Here is a 15,290-nt window from a genome sequence, read left to right on the forward strand (position 1 = left end):
GCATAACTTAATTTCAGTCAAACATCAATGACCATAAATTAACATAAAGGGAAAGGGGAAATTGAGGAAACAACAAAACAAATAGTATAAATCAGGCTAGGTACAAGTTATAGCTCATAGGATACAGCAACAAATTATGATAGTAAGCCAAGAATATGTCCTATACATAAAAGATAGGGTGAGAAGGTAGTTGGGTTAAAAGGAAGCGGGATAGATAGGATTCAAGGGAAGGCCCTAATTACCCTCCAAGGAGCCCATATATCTAAGAAGGTAATTTGAGTGCGGGTTTCCCAATGGGAAAGTTCTTCTAATCTATATATTTGATCTACTTTTTGGGTCCATTTAGCTTCTTCTGGGGCCTCCGTGGATAGCCAAGGGGCAGCTACAAAAATTCTAACTGCAGCTAAAAGAATAAAGTAATAAGGACCTGACTTTTCTGCTAATCCTATCCAGCCCCAAACTAAGGAGGATCAATTCTGGAGAGCATACAAGAGAAGTACCACAGATTTTATTACATTTGTTTATTATAGAACGCCACCAACTCTGAATAATTGGGCAATCCCACCATATGTGATAGAAAGTGCCTTTGGAGGATTTGCATCTCCAGCAAGTAATGGAAACGTTAGGAAAATATTGCGCAATATTTTCTGGTGTTTTGTACCAGCGCATCATGATTTTATACCCATTTTCTTGGATACGGACGCATCTCAAAATTTTATGGGTAACAGAAAACATAACTTTAATTTCAGTAGGAGTCAGGGAACGGTTGAGATCCTTTTCCCAGACACTCACTATTGCTGGTTTGACATCAGTAACTGGGGACTTTATCTTTTTATACAAGAATGAGATTAGTCTTTGAGGCGCTTGTTTAGACCCAATTAATTCATCAAACCAAGGGGACATAGGTGGCACCTGAGGAAGGCTCTTAGCAGAAGACATTTCAGATACAATAAATTTGTGTATAAAAGGAAAGAGACATAGACTCTTTTAGGCTTTTAAAAAGGAGTGGAAGAGGAGGAATATTACCATTCTCTTTTAGAATTTCAGAGATGAGTAAATTAGAGTGCCTGATCACAGGGTTACATGTCTCTTTTAGATCCAAAGGTGCTAATTCAATGACATCTTTTAGAGTCAGGAGTGATGAAGGTGTAGTAAGTATTTTATTATGTGAGGAGAACCATTCCCAAACTGCAAGCGAACATCTTATCATAGGATTTTGGATTTGGTGAGATGGGGGGGAAGGGTTTTCCGGCAAGCAAAATAGCCCTGGGAGCGGAGGGAAGAAAGTTACCTTCCATATGAACCCAAAATTTATGGGGGGGGGGGCTCTAATCCAATCAACCACTATGGCTAGATGTATGGCCTTCATATATATTTCAGGATCTGGGAGATTAATACTTCCTAGCTGCTTTGGTTTGGTGTGAGTGTCGAATGAAATTCTAGGCCGACGTCCCTTCCAAATAAATTTACGTACTGCTTTGTTAAATCTGTTAAAGAAGGATTTTGGGATTTTGAAGAAAATCCCCTTTTCTACAGAACACAAATCAAGTGGCTGTGTGGTGAAAAGGAATGGTGCACAGGGAAAATCTATATTCATGTTGTACTTGCAGGATTTTACCATACACATGTTAGAGGGAGTAGGAGTAAAGTAAAAGAATATAACCGATCTCTCAAAACAGAAAAGAAAAAGAAAAAACGACCACACAAAAGCCATGACACCAATGTGAATAGAGCCTAATTGTTGGCATAGATTACATTAATAAAATTTTGCACAAGCCTAGAAACAGAGCAAGCAAACTGAACATTGATTTATACAGGCTCACAAAACTTATCGTATCCAGGATGAATCTTTACCTTTGCACATCGTAGTATGCTGTTATTTCTTCCTCAGACTCTAGACCAGTCTCAATGACTAAGACTACTTTCACACCAGCGTTTTTACTGGATTCGGCAGGGTTCAGCAAAAACGCTTCCGTTACTGACAATACAAACATCTGCATCTGTTATGAACGGATCTGGTTGTATTATCTTTAACATACCCAAGACGGATCCGTCATGAACTCCATTGAAAGTCAATGTGGGACGGATCATTTTTCTATTGTGTAAGATAGTGTCAGATTGCTCCACATCCCAGGACAGAATGCAAACCGCAGCATGTTTTGGTTTGCTCTCCAGTATGAGAAAGGAACGGAATGCCTTTTGGAGCGAGCATTCCATTCTGTTTAGTTACGTTTTGTCCCCAAGGACAATGAATGGGGACAAAACTGTAGCGTTTTTTCCGGTATTGAGACCCTATGACGGATCTCAATACTGGAAAATATTAACGCTAGTGTGAAAGTAGTCTAAATCCATTTTTTTAATATCAAGCTAGTGTTTTAACATCATCTTTCAAACAATACTAAAATCAATATGGAGTTATTTCAAGAAATGGCATGTTATGATTATCTTCTAATTACAATACAACTTCGATGAATATTACCAATTATTGTTCTACTCAGATTTAGCAGGCAATGCTACATTATGCAAAATCACAGAAATACTAAAAGAATAATATTTAAAGTGAAACACAAGCTTTATGAATGCTGTCTGCTTACCCATACAATTGATCTGTAATTCTTTTGTCTGTGCATTTTCCAGCGTAGCCAGGAAAAGTTCACAAAGTTTATTAATAAAATGATCCGCAAGTTTTATTGTTGCAATAGATGAAGAGTAAAGCTTTCCATACAAGTAACACACTGCAGCCTTCAGTCCTTCATGAGGGTACATCAATCCCTGTGGCAACTGTTCTACAAGGTTGTCTGGACAGAACGGTAAATATGGTGATTAGAAGAGTAGCTATAGTCATGTCTATTAGAAAATAGTTCACCAGTCTTATGAACACTGAGACCAAAATGGGTCTATTAGGAATTATCAAAATTGAAGAATCCATAAAATAAGCATTTTCTCAAATACAATAGGGGTTGTCCAAGATAATAAAAAAAAAATCCCACGCAAGTCTTCCCATAGCCTAAAACAAAAAATATCATATACTAACCCTCTATGATGCTGGTTCAGTCCTCTCGCTGCTGCTTGTTGGCAAACTGCAGTGGTGACCTGACCTGCAAATATCCTGCATGTCACCACTTCAGAAAATCACTGTCCTCAGAGGTAGACCACTGAGGACAGTCATTGACTGCAGCAACAAGTGCCATACACCGACACGTCACTTCTGCAGTTTGTAAAGCAGCTGCTGGAAGACTGGACAAGCGCCATAGAGAATGGTTCTAGAGTAAGAGGTTTTTACAACATGATCTTTTATTTTATGTTATTGGAAGACTTGTCCAAGATTTTAAATTGTCCCAGACAACCCTTTAATTATGAAAATGACAGATAGTGTCTAGAGCCGACATTCAGGCTGAGAGTTGTCCCTAGCATGCATCAATGCGCAGTGACATTTCCTCTTCTACAGCTGGAGACTTTCAGTACAAGAGCAGCCCTGCCATAGCTGCACCCTACTGTTGCGATATAGCAAATTAAACTTCATGGCAGGTAATGTTATCTGAGCACTCAGTTGGACCTGTTCTCTATTTGTTTCCAGCTTCTGCGTCAGACTCAGTTTGACCCATTAAAGTCAATTTACCCACCACGGTAAGTGTATGATCATTATTTTAGAGTATTCAGAAGTATAACCCATATGAAAATTCCAAAGGAGGGCTAAAATGCTATGTGAAACCAGCCTAAACTGACGTCATGGGCAAGAACACGGCGGAGAAATTGAAGACTGATAAATGTAAAGTAATGCTAATAGGCTATAATAATTGTAAGACCGCATGTACATTAAATGGAATAAAACTAGGGAGAAGAGACGTGCTTCAGAATTCGGGTTATAGTAAGCTAAGCAGCAGTACCCAAAGCCAAGCAGCAGCTGCAAAAGCAAACAAGAATGTCGGGTGTATAAAAGAGGTAAAAACCTGTGATCCTGGTGTTACCTCTCTATATTGGATTTGTGGGTTTCACACTCTAAGGCCTCAAGCACACGACCGTATGTATTTTGCAGTCCGCAAAAAACGGATGACGGCTGTGTGCATTCCGTATTTTGCAGAACGGAACAGCTGGCCCCTAATAGAACAGTATTATCCTTGTCCGTAATGCGGAAAATAATAGGACATGTTCTATTTTTTGGTGTAACGGAAATACGGACATACGGAAACTGAATGCACACGGAGTAACTTCAGTTTTTTTTTAACTCAATCATTTTTATAGAATTTTCAAAAATTTTAAGCAAAAGTTACAATTAAGATGCATTACAATAACATCTGTAGTAAGTTGGGTTATTTGAAACAAAAATAAATTTACAACAACACAACTATTGTCAGGTCAGAACATCCCTGACTTTGCGATGTCCACAATCCACGACTGGTGCAAAATTTTATTCGGATACAAAGAAGCTGAACAGGAACAAAAGCCATACATAGAGGGTACTTAGAGGGCCACCACCTCTTGTTACTTCTGATGGATATTTGGAAGTCCAATGCAAATATGTGTGTATAACGAGAGCATCCTACCGCATCACCACATTACGACACTGTACAATGTGGAGAGATCATCCAGAAATGCCAACTTTGGAAAGGAACCATTACCCAAAGCTATGATTTTCTCGTAAGCAAATGTGGTATTGATGGCGGACAGTAAGTCCCTTAGTTGCGGCACTTCTTGAGATTTCCACCTCCGCAATTTCCAATACCACAATTTGGCCAAAACACAGAATATGCATACTAGTTTCCTACTTTCCCCAGGAAAATCATCCACGCCTACTAGAAGTAGGGCAAGTTGAGGGGTCCACTTAAATTGATGTGGAAGTAATAGGCCCAACATGTCTCCACATGTTTTCCAGTAGTGTTTGATCAAGGGGCATTGCCAAAGGATGTTGAGAAGCATACCCCTACAATTACAGCCCCTCCAGACACCCCAGGAAACATATGTAATATATTTCTGGTGTGTAATACCAATGCAACAATGTTTTCATTGGATTGCCTTGATTGCTCTCAGACAGTCTGTGTCCAAGATAGGTACGTTCAGAGATCTTTCCCATGTACGCATGGGATGAGACCTTTCAAATTGGACTGGTTGGAGCAATGCTTCATATAGTGTTTTGAGCCCTTTAGAATTGCTAGAGAGATAGATCATACCCAATTTGCTGCAGCCTAAGCTGGTATGGCGTAATGCTTGAAACAGATGTCGGATTTGTAGATATTTAAAAAATTCTGTGTTTCTTTTTGCATATCCATTGAAATGAATGGTTCCGTATACGGTGCGCAAAAAAACCCGGAACGGACACGGAAAGAAAATACGTTTGTGTGCATGAGCCCTAAAAAGAATATAGAAGTGCAAGAAAGGGTTCAAAGGCATGCTACTAAATTATTAAATGGGACGGAAAGATTCTCTTACAATGAGAGGCTTAAAAATTGACTTGTTCAGCTTGGAAAAAAGATGCTTTAGAGGTGATCTTATTCTCATGCACAAATACATCTGTGGTCAGTACAAAGAAATGGCACAGGATGTGGTATCACTGTGTTTGTACTGACCCGGAGAATGAAAGTAACAGGTCAGTTTTACCACACATAGAATGGCGTAAAAGCAAAACCAATAGGACTATGGTAGAATTGCATTTTTTTTCCAATTTCAACCCATTTGGAATGTTTTCCCAGCTTCCCATTAATCATTTGCAATATAAAATTGTGCCATTAGAAACTTCAACTTAACCTGCAAAAATAAGCCCTCATAAAGCTATGGGAACAGAAAAAAATAAAATAAATGATGGCTTCGGAAAGGCAAGGAGTAAAAAACGAAAATGCAAAAGTCTCTGTACCGTCCCCTTCCTCGCCCATGCCCACTTTTTTTAGACCTAGCATGAGCGGGGAAAAAAATCTCATACAGCTCAGTCAGCAGAATAAACTATTGTTAAATAATGTGATCATACGGTGTAAAAGTAATAATAAAACAAAGCTAAAAATGTTGTTATATTGACCAGGAGAATAAAGTTACCATGGTATTTACCCAACACAGTTAATCCCATAAAAATGATTATAAAAAAACACTGAAAGAATTACTATGATTTGCCCACTTTGTATCCCAAAATATGAAACAAGATGATAAAAAAGTCTTATGTACCCTAATATGGTACTAAAAACAAACTAGATGGAAACTTGATGGAAACATTCAAATGTTATTGATGATGGAATATGGCGACATAAAAAAAAAAATATGAAGATTTTTAAAGGTAACGTGTCATCATGAAGATACAGCATGTGAGAGCAGGAGTGGCCAAGTTCGTAAGAATATAAATATTCATTTAAATTCCTGCTTATCCTGGGCTTTGAAGGAGGCAGTCCTATCAGTGATTGACAGCTATATGTGTATGCACAGTCATAGAGGGAAGGCTGTCAGTTACTGATAAGACTTACTGACCTCAGAAGTAATATACCATTCAAGCAGAAGTAACTGCTGAGACTTCCTGGTCCTGCAGGAATTGGAAGTGGCGGAAGGGGCAGTGGTATGGGCACATGAGGACTGGACAGGTGAGTGTTTTTTTATTTATTTAATGGGGCACACATTAAGAGCACTGAGGTAAGATGTAGTGACATTTCAGGCAGAGGAGATGGACTTTGGAGCACAAAGGCCGGGAACTGGAACCAAGAGAGGAGACTAGCCTGGCAATTTGAAGGACTGAAAGCACCTAGCTGGGCACTTGGTTTTCTCTTTTGCAAAAATTACTCTAACACGGAATTACTCTATTCTGAACAGGCTCCCAAACAGACAGGCACCACATACCCATTCTCATTTTTTGATACATTTTAAACCGTTTTAGTCTGGTGTACCAAAATATGGGAGATGCATATTTTCATTGCTCCCTAGGGGGAGCAGGGGAGAGCAGACTGAAGCTATGTCACATAGAAATATACAGACTCTGCCGTTTGAGATAGGGGATAACAGTGTTATGTCACTGATCCATCACCTGCTGCCCCTAGAGAGGACTCAGAGCAGAGAAATATAATGTGATGAGACACCAGCACCCCTACAAATCAAGAAGCATAATGGGAAATGTAGGCTGCATTAGGAAAACCACAATAGAGAAGGAGCAATCAAGACGGCAGACAACCTATAAATGGCACATCAATAAAACAGGTATATACATTACATATACAGGAGCCTCTACATTATTTTTTAGAACAATAGTTTTTTATTGGATTTATTAAGAGTACAATAAAGAAAGAAACGTGTATCCATCAATATTCTTACATTGAAGCATGTGCAAATAAACATTTTGAGTCTCTTTGACATTTTGCATTTGAGTCTAGTTTTCACAGACTAATGAGTAAATATGTGAGAAGCTGTCATATTAATGGAGGTAGAAAACCAGCTTCATTACCTGTAAGCTCCAATTGAGCAGTCGCTGCAGCAACCGAAGTGTTTTGAAATAAGTGCAAAACATATCATCAAAGAATAAAGAAGAACAAAAAGGACAACTTAAACTATACTGTTCACTAAACTATACTGTTCACTCTCAGCTACATGAGAAGGACGCAAGAAACTTTACTTGATTGGAATAACTGCATAGGTGGAGAATAACCATGTTTTCCAAGATGTCTTAAACTTGGGGGAAGTAGGCCAACATTTTCTCATTTGCACATGAAGTATTCACCATTACTATCACTTCTTGTAGGGAGGGGGCGGTAGGGGTCTTCCAATATCTTGTTAATACCAGTTTAGTGGATAGCAGAACATGGCCTATAATATCTGTAAAGAATAAATCAAGACAACTGGACGTACTGTAGATTTCTTGAAAACATTTCACTCGTTCTTCCAACGAGCTTTCTCAATTCTGAGTGATTGTACAAAAAATTCTGGGAATAAATATGTAACTGAATCCACATCTGGCAATTATACCCAGCATTGGGTCAAAGGTGTTGATGCCATTATCCTAATTGGAGTCAGTAGGTAAGAAAGACTTCCCAGAAAAAGGTGTCAAGACAGCATTATACGTGGCAGACAATAGATGTCTAACCCCCCCCCCACCTCTATTCAAGCTTGGCTTCTCCATTTTTACGTAGATGGCCTCCTTCACGCCTCGTTTGTACCAATTGGCCTCCTTATCCAAAACACGTACTTGACTGTCTTCAAAGGTGTGACCTGTTCCTTTTAGATGTACACGGCTGAATCTTGACCAGAGGTTTTGGCTCTTCTATGCTGGGCCATACGCTGATGTAGTTGAGAAAGCTAGTTGGAAGAACGAGTGAAACGTTTTCAAGAAATCTATAGTACGTCCAGTTGCCTTGATTTATTCTTTACAGATATATACCATGACCTGGATAAATGAGAACCTTCACAGACATGGCCTATAATGCTACGGAGGTGAGCTGGGTAATCCATAATATTGTGGAATAATAGGGCCAGTCTCGGGGAAGCAGTAATATGTCTCCCTATGATAGAGAATAGAAGGTCAAAACTTCCCTTCCATAAATGTTGAGAAATAGGGCATGACCAAAAGGATATAAAGAAGGGATCCCCTACCACCACATCCCCTCCAGCATAAGTGAAAAGTACCAGGATATATGTGTCTCGGCCTGTCGGGTGTAAGGTACAATCTAAGCATTGTTTTGATAGCAGCCTCATAATGAGATACACAAGTGAAAGTTTTAGATATAAAAGAAAGTGAAGAGGACTTTTCCCATGTAATAAATGGAGTAGATTTCACAAATACTTGTTTAGAGCTGAGGATAGAATATAAAGGCCTTAAGCCATTCGATGTATGCCCTTTGTATTACAGAGGTCTATAACCTCTTTACATGCTGATACCTGAAAGGGGTCTCTAGAATGAAAGAGATGGCGAATTCTAAGGTACATATAAAAATCTTTATGAGATATATAGTACTGGTCATATAAGGAGGAGAACTGTTTCAACTGGTGTCCTTCAAAAAGAAGTTCTACTGAAGAGATGCCTTTGGACGCCCATGCTGCCGCCACCAGATCAGAGACAAAAAAGGCCAGCGTCTCCAATGGGGCCCTAGTCAAAACCATACTTAAGGAGCTTTGGAGTGAAAGGTTCTCCAGGCTGAGATGGAAAAAGAGGGAAAGCTTGGGAGAGTTCCAAGAGAGAGCGATGGGTCAAGGGCGGCTATAAGTAAAGCCTTTAGGTTATGTCCAGAAGAAATAGCTGTCTCTACATGAATCCAATGGTGTTGTAGATCACCTCTCCACCACTCTCTCAAGAAATTCAAGTGGATAGCAATATAATAATTATATATATATATTAGGGAGGCCTAAACCACCTGCTTTCCTGTGTTTATTCAGTAATTTGCAGGCAATACGCGGATGTCTGGGAGTCCAGATAAAGGTATTAAGTAGCTTATTAATGCAGCGAAAAATCGAGGATGGGATAGATATAGGAACTGTCCTAAAAATATATAGGATTTTTGGAAGAGTTAGCATCTGAAATGTTGCTATGCGACCCACCCAAGATATTTCTTGTTTATTGAACTGGAGCTGATCCTTCTCCACTACCTCAAGCATGGGGAGATAGTTAAGGCGGTATAAGAGCTTGATTTTATTTGTAACCTTTGTACCCAAATACTGAACGCATTCTGTTTGCCAGTCTAAATTGAATCTGGATTGTAGATCTAACAAGGAGGAAAGTATAATTTAAATGGGAAGGGCCTGAGATTTCTTCTCATTTACTTTATAAAAGGAGTATTTACTGTACTGATGGATGATTTCCATTATCGCAGGTAAGGAAAGTTCTGGAGAACTGAGTGTCAAAATGACATCATCAGCATACAATGAAAGTTTATGCGACCTTCCCCCAATATCAATACCTTTGACCTCTTCAGTGTTACGGATATAGCCTGAGCTGGGGGTTCAATGGAAAGGATATATATGAGAGGGGGAAGAGGGCATCCCTGTCAGGTACCATTAGTGATTGTGAATGGAGATGACAGAGTATTATTTACATATACACGAGCTGAGGGGTTACTATTGTGACGACCACCCGCCAATCCCGTCGTACTATGCCACAGTTGCCATACAGGAGGCGAATCCACTGTGAGCACAGAAGACGTGTAAGATTGGTTGGTGGGCCCAGAAAGGATGCAATCACGATTGTATGTACAATCGGTAAAAATAAAATTACTGATTTCACGCTGGAAATCAAATTAATTTGCTGCCACCACTCTTCGTATTGAATCGGGGCGAAGAGACCCCGGCTAGCTAATCCTAAAGGGACGAAACGGTTATTTGCAACCTAGCTAGTACATTAACAATTTATAAAAATAAAACAATTTGGTAGTATGTCTTCTGAGGACAGAGTTCTTAGCATAGATCAGGTCATCAAGTAACAAGGGCAAAACTGGAACGATGAAATCGTTAGTTTTTATTCTAAAACTACACACAAAAATATATATATTAAAGCTGACAGATAAATATACCTGCCAGGTGAACAGATTGGTTTGGATAGAAATAGGTAAGAGGTGGAAGGGAATAGAATGTCTGTAAGTTCAGAATTACCGTGGTAGTGTCCAGTAATAGGCAAAGTCTTTGAAATAATAATCCAAGATGGTGGGGTGCCCGTGTCCCTGCGGGCGGTCGAGATGTTAGACGACGTCAGATGGTAGATGAAGGACGCAGGACCTCAGTGTGTCACTGTTTTTACCTACTCTGAAGCGGGGAGTGGTTATGACACGTTCAGGTCCAGCCTTGGGTAATTGGAACAGGGGCAGTCCTTTGCCCCATAGGGAGAAAACCTGGCAGCATCTTTGCTTTGCCCATTTCTCCATATCCCGTAAGTCCAATCAAGAAATATAGTAGATATTGATAATCAGTACAATTTTACGCATCATCTGATAACAAATACGACTAGAAGATAATACAGGGTGCCCGAGAACCTTTATATCTCAGAGCGGGAATCTCTGATTTGTCCGCGGGTTTCCTAGAAGGTGGGTTAGGAGAACCAAAACCATCTCTGAAAAGATGGTTCCTTTCCCATTTCCATAACCCATGAAATATTAGGAAAATATGGGAAAAATATGAAGCTTATGGATTGGAGGTGACTTTCAGGTCATTTTCCCTCCTGGACCAGCCAGCTGTGTGATAAGGATCTGTCCTTTTCTTCTGAAGCTCGCTGCCCAGGCTAAAGGTGTGAGACCCCTGCTGGTATTGGAGACACTATGGCTGCAGAGAGACAGTTTTTTATGAGGTTCTGTCAAGAGAATACCAGATTGATGGCTACTCAACCTGGCATGGGGCAGGAAGATTCTTTGGCAAGAAGGTGCTAATTGTACCTCTGATCTGTGAGTTACTCCTTTAGTGAAAGAGAAGATTCTTAGTGAAGGCTCTTTTGTCTTTGTGATTGAGAAATATGGCGCATTTGTGATTTCCTAGTATCGCTGTGGATCGCAAAGCGTCACACCTCCCCCCTTTGGAAGATTGGGGAAGGAGTGGTCAGCAAGACTGGGACTGAAGCAATCCCAACTCCCTATTTGAGCTAGTTACAGCGGGAAAGTCCGTCAGCATTCTGATGGCGACTTCCCGGTTTGTGCTGAATCGTGAAATCGTACTGTTGGAGCGCTAAGCTCCAGCGGAGAAGTTTTCCGTTGGTACCAGAAGTACGTTTCAGCCAGCTGAGAGGGTTGTGATCTGTGATGACCATGAAGGATCGTCCGTATAGGTACGATTGAAGTTTCTGTAGGGCCCATACGATCGCTAGGCACTCTTTCTCAGTGGTGCAGTATGCGGTTTCCCGCGGGAGTAGTTTTCGGCTCAGGTAGAGGACAGGGTGCTCATGCCCGGTTGCGTCCACCTGGCTAAGGACGGCTCCCAGACCGTGGTCTGAGGCGTCAGTTTGTACTAGGAACTGACGGGAGAAGTCGGGAGCTTGAAGGACAGGAGCGCTAGCTAGCGCTTCCTTCAGGGCCCGAAATGCCTGTTCTAGTTCCGAGTTCCATGTGACCGTGTTGGGTTGTTTTTTGCCCGTTGCATCGGTCAGCGGTTTAGCCAGAGTACTATAGGATGGAACAAACTTCCTATAGTACCCTGCCGTTCCCAGAAATGCCTGTATTTGTTTTTTGGTGTTAGGCCGTGGCCATGCTACAATGGCATCGACCTTCCCTATCTGAGGTTTCAGGGTCTGGCTGCCTACTCTGTGTCCTAAGTACTGAACCTCTGTCATGGCAATCTGACATTTGTTGGGCTTAATGGTCAGATTGGCAGCGGACAGTCTTCCCAATACCTGTGACAGATGATCAAGGTGATCTTCCCAGGTTGGACTATACAGACGTGGACAAAATTGTTGGTACCCTTTGGTCAATGAAAGAAAAAGTCACAATGGTCACAGAAATAACTTTAATCTGACAAAAGTAATAATAAATTAAAATTCTATAAATGTTAACCAATGAAAGTCAGACATTGTTTTTCAACCATGCTTCAACAGAATTATGTAAAAAAATAAACTCATGAAACAGGCATGGACAAAAATGATGGTACCCCTAACTTAATATTTTGTTGCGCAACCTTTTGAGGCAATCACTGCAATCAAACGCTTCCTGTAACTGTCAATGAGACATCTGCACCTCTCAGCAGGTATTTTGGCCCACTCCTCATGAGCAAACTGCTCCAGTTGTGTCCGGTTTGAAGGGTGCCTTTTCCAGACTGCATGTTTCAGCTCCTTCCAAAGATGCTCAATAGGATTGAGGTCAGGGCTCATAGAAGGCCACTTTAGAATAGTCCAATTTTTTCCTCTTAGCCATTCTTGGGTGTTTTTAGCGGTGTGTTTTGGGTCATTGTCCTGTTGCAAGACCCATGACCTGCGACTGAGACCAAGCTTTCTGACACTGGCTAGTACATTTCTCTCTAGAATTCCTTGATAGTCTTGAGATTTCATTGTACCCTGCACAGATTCAAGACACCCTGTGCCAGACGCAGCAAAGCAGCCCCAGAACATAACAGAGCCTCCTCCATGTTTCACAGTAGGGACAGTGTTCTTTTCTTGATATGCTTCATTTTTTCGTCTGTGAACATACAGCTGATGTGCCTTGGCAAAAACTTCGATTTTTGTCTCATCTGTCCACAGGACATTCTCCCAGAAGCTTTGTGGCTTGTCAACATGTAGTTTGGCATATTCCAGTCTTGCTTTTTTATGATTCGTTTTCAACAATGGTGTCCTCCTTGGTCGTCTCCCATGTAGTCCACTTTGGCTCAAACAACGACGGATGGTGCGATCTGACACTGATGTTCCTTGAGCATGAAGTTCACCTTGAATCTCTTTAGAAGTCTTTCTAGGCTCTTTTGTTACCATTCGGATTATCCGTCTCTTAGATTTGTCATCAATTTTCCTCCTGCGGCCACGTCCAGGGAGGTTGGCTACAGTCCCATGGATCTTAAACTTATGAATAATATGTGCAACTGTACTCACAGGAACATCTAGTTGCTTGGAGATGGTCTTATAGCCTTTACCTTTAACATGCTTGTCTATAATTTTCTTTCTGATCTCTTGAGACAGCTCTTTCCTTTGCTTTCTCTGGTCCATGTCGAGTGTGGTACACACCATATCACCAAACAACACAGTGATTACCTGGAGCCATATATATAGGCCCAATGGCTGATTACAAGGTTGTAGACACCTGTGATGCTAATTAGTGGACACACCTTGAATTAACATGTCCCTTTGGTCACATTATGTTCTGTGTTTTCTAGGGGTACCATCATTTTTGTCCATGCCTGTTTCATGAGTTTATTTTTTTACATAATTCTGTTGAAGCATGGTTGAAAAACAATGTCTGACTTTCATTGGTTAACATTTATAGAATTTTAATTTATTATTACTTTTGTCAGATTAAAGTTATTTCTGTGACCATTGTGACTTTTTCTTTCATTGACCAAAGGGTACCAACAATTTTGTCCACGTCTGTATATGGCTATATCGTCCAGATAGGCTAGGGCATAACCTTGCATTCCTTCCAACAGTTCATTCATGGCCCGCTGAAAGGTGGCGGGCGCATTCTTCATCCCAAAGGGCATACGAGTAAACTCATAGAGGCCAAAAGGGGTGATGAATGCGGATTTCGCTCTCGCCTCTGGCGCAAGCGGAATCTGCCAGTATCCACGGCTCAAGTCCATGATTGTTAGATAGCTGGCGGACGCCAGCTGATCCAGCAATTCATCAATTCGAGGCATGGGATACGCATCGGTTATGGTGATGTCATTCAGTCTCCGATAGTCGACACAGAACCGGGTTGTCTTGTCCTTTTTGGGGACTAAAACAACCGGGGCGGCCCATGGACTAGAGGATTTCTGGATGACCATTAACTGTAGCATCTCATCAATCTCTCGTTTGATTTCAGCCTGCACTTCGGGTGAGGTGCGATAGGGGCCCTGCCGTAAGGGCTTGTGGGTCCCTGTATCAACTCGGTGAGCTGCTAGGTTGGTTTGGCCAGGGATGCCTGAGAATGTGGCGCTGTGCGCACTCAGGAGAGTGGTGAGCTGAAGCTTCTGTGGGTACGAGAGGTGGGGGTTGATGTTCCAATCATCTGCCACGTCTCGTAGCTCTGCTAGCAAGTCTATCAGTGGATCTGGCTCTTCGGGTTCTAGCTGGCTACACACTGCTAATACATACTGCTCCCTTTCCTCGTGTGCCTTTAACATGTTCACGTGGAACAGTTTCTGTCGCTTACCCCCGAGACTCACTAGGTAAGTGACTGGGTTCACCTGTTTCAGAATGGTGTATGGCCCGTCCCAGGCAGCCTGCAATTTGTTCTGCCTGACAGGGAGTAGGGCGTATACCTTCTGACCTGCTGCGTATGACCGCTCTCTGGCATGCTGATCATACCAAGCCTTCTGTTTGGCCTGTGCCTTTGCAAGGTTTCCCGTCACTATGGTCATGAGGGACTCCATCTTGTCCCGAAATTTTAGGACATATTCAACCACAGAGACTTCTGAGGGGTCACCTTTTCCCTCCCAGGTCTCCCGAATCAGTTTTAAGGGCCCTCGAACGTCTCGTCCATATAGGAGTTCAAAGGGCGAGAACCCAGTGGACTCCTGTGGCACTTCTCTGTAAGCGAACAGCAAATGAGGCAGGTGCCGCTCCCAGTCCTTCCCCTGCGATTCCACGAACGTGGCCAGCATTTGCTTTAACGTTCCGTTGAAACGTTCGCAAAGGCCGTTGGTTTGCGGGTGATACGCACTGGAAGTGGTGTGCTTGATTTGCATCCTCTCACAGAGGGCTTCCATTAGCTCCGACATGAAGCAGGAGCCCTGATCAGAGA

At 41.6% G+C, this 15,290-nt stretch overlaps 1 protein-coding gene across 1 annotated transcript in view; it reads right to left on the minus strand.

Moving 5' to 3' along the window:
• Positions 1-15,290, minus strand: part of MEI1 (meiotic double-stranded break formation protein 1) — a 502,988-nt gene that overhangs the window by 383,049 nt on the left and 104,649 nt on the right. Inside the window, exon 6 of the mRNA XM_044301444.1 lies at positions 2,595-2,798. Coding sequence (XP_044157379.1) covers positions 2,595-2,798 — 204 coding nt within the window. The remainder of the gene's footprint in view (positions 1-2,594; positions 2,799-15,290) is intronic.

The sequence above is a fragment of the Bufo gargarizans genome, chromosome 7 (assembly GCF_014858855.1).
Source record: "Bufo gargarizans isolate SCDJY-AF-19 chromosome 7, ASM1485885v1, whole genome shotgun sequence".
Lineage (NCBI taxonomy): Eukaryota > Metazoa > Chordata > Amphibia > Anura > Bufonidae > Bufo > Bufo gargarizans.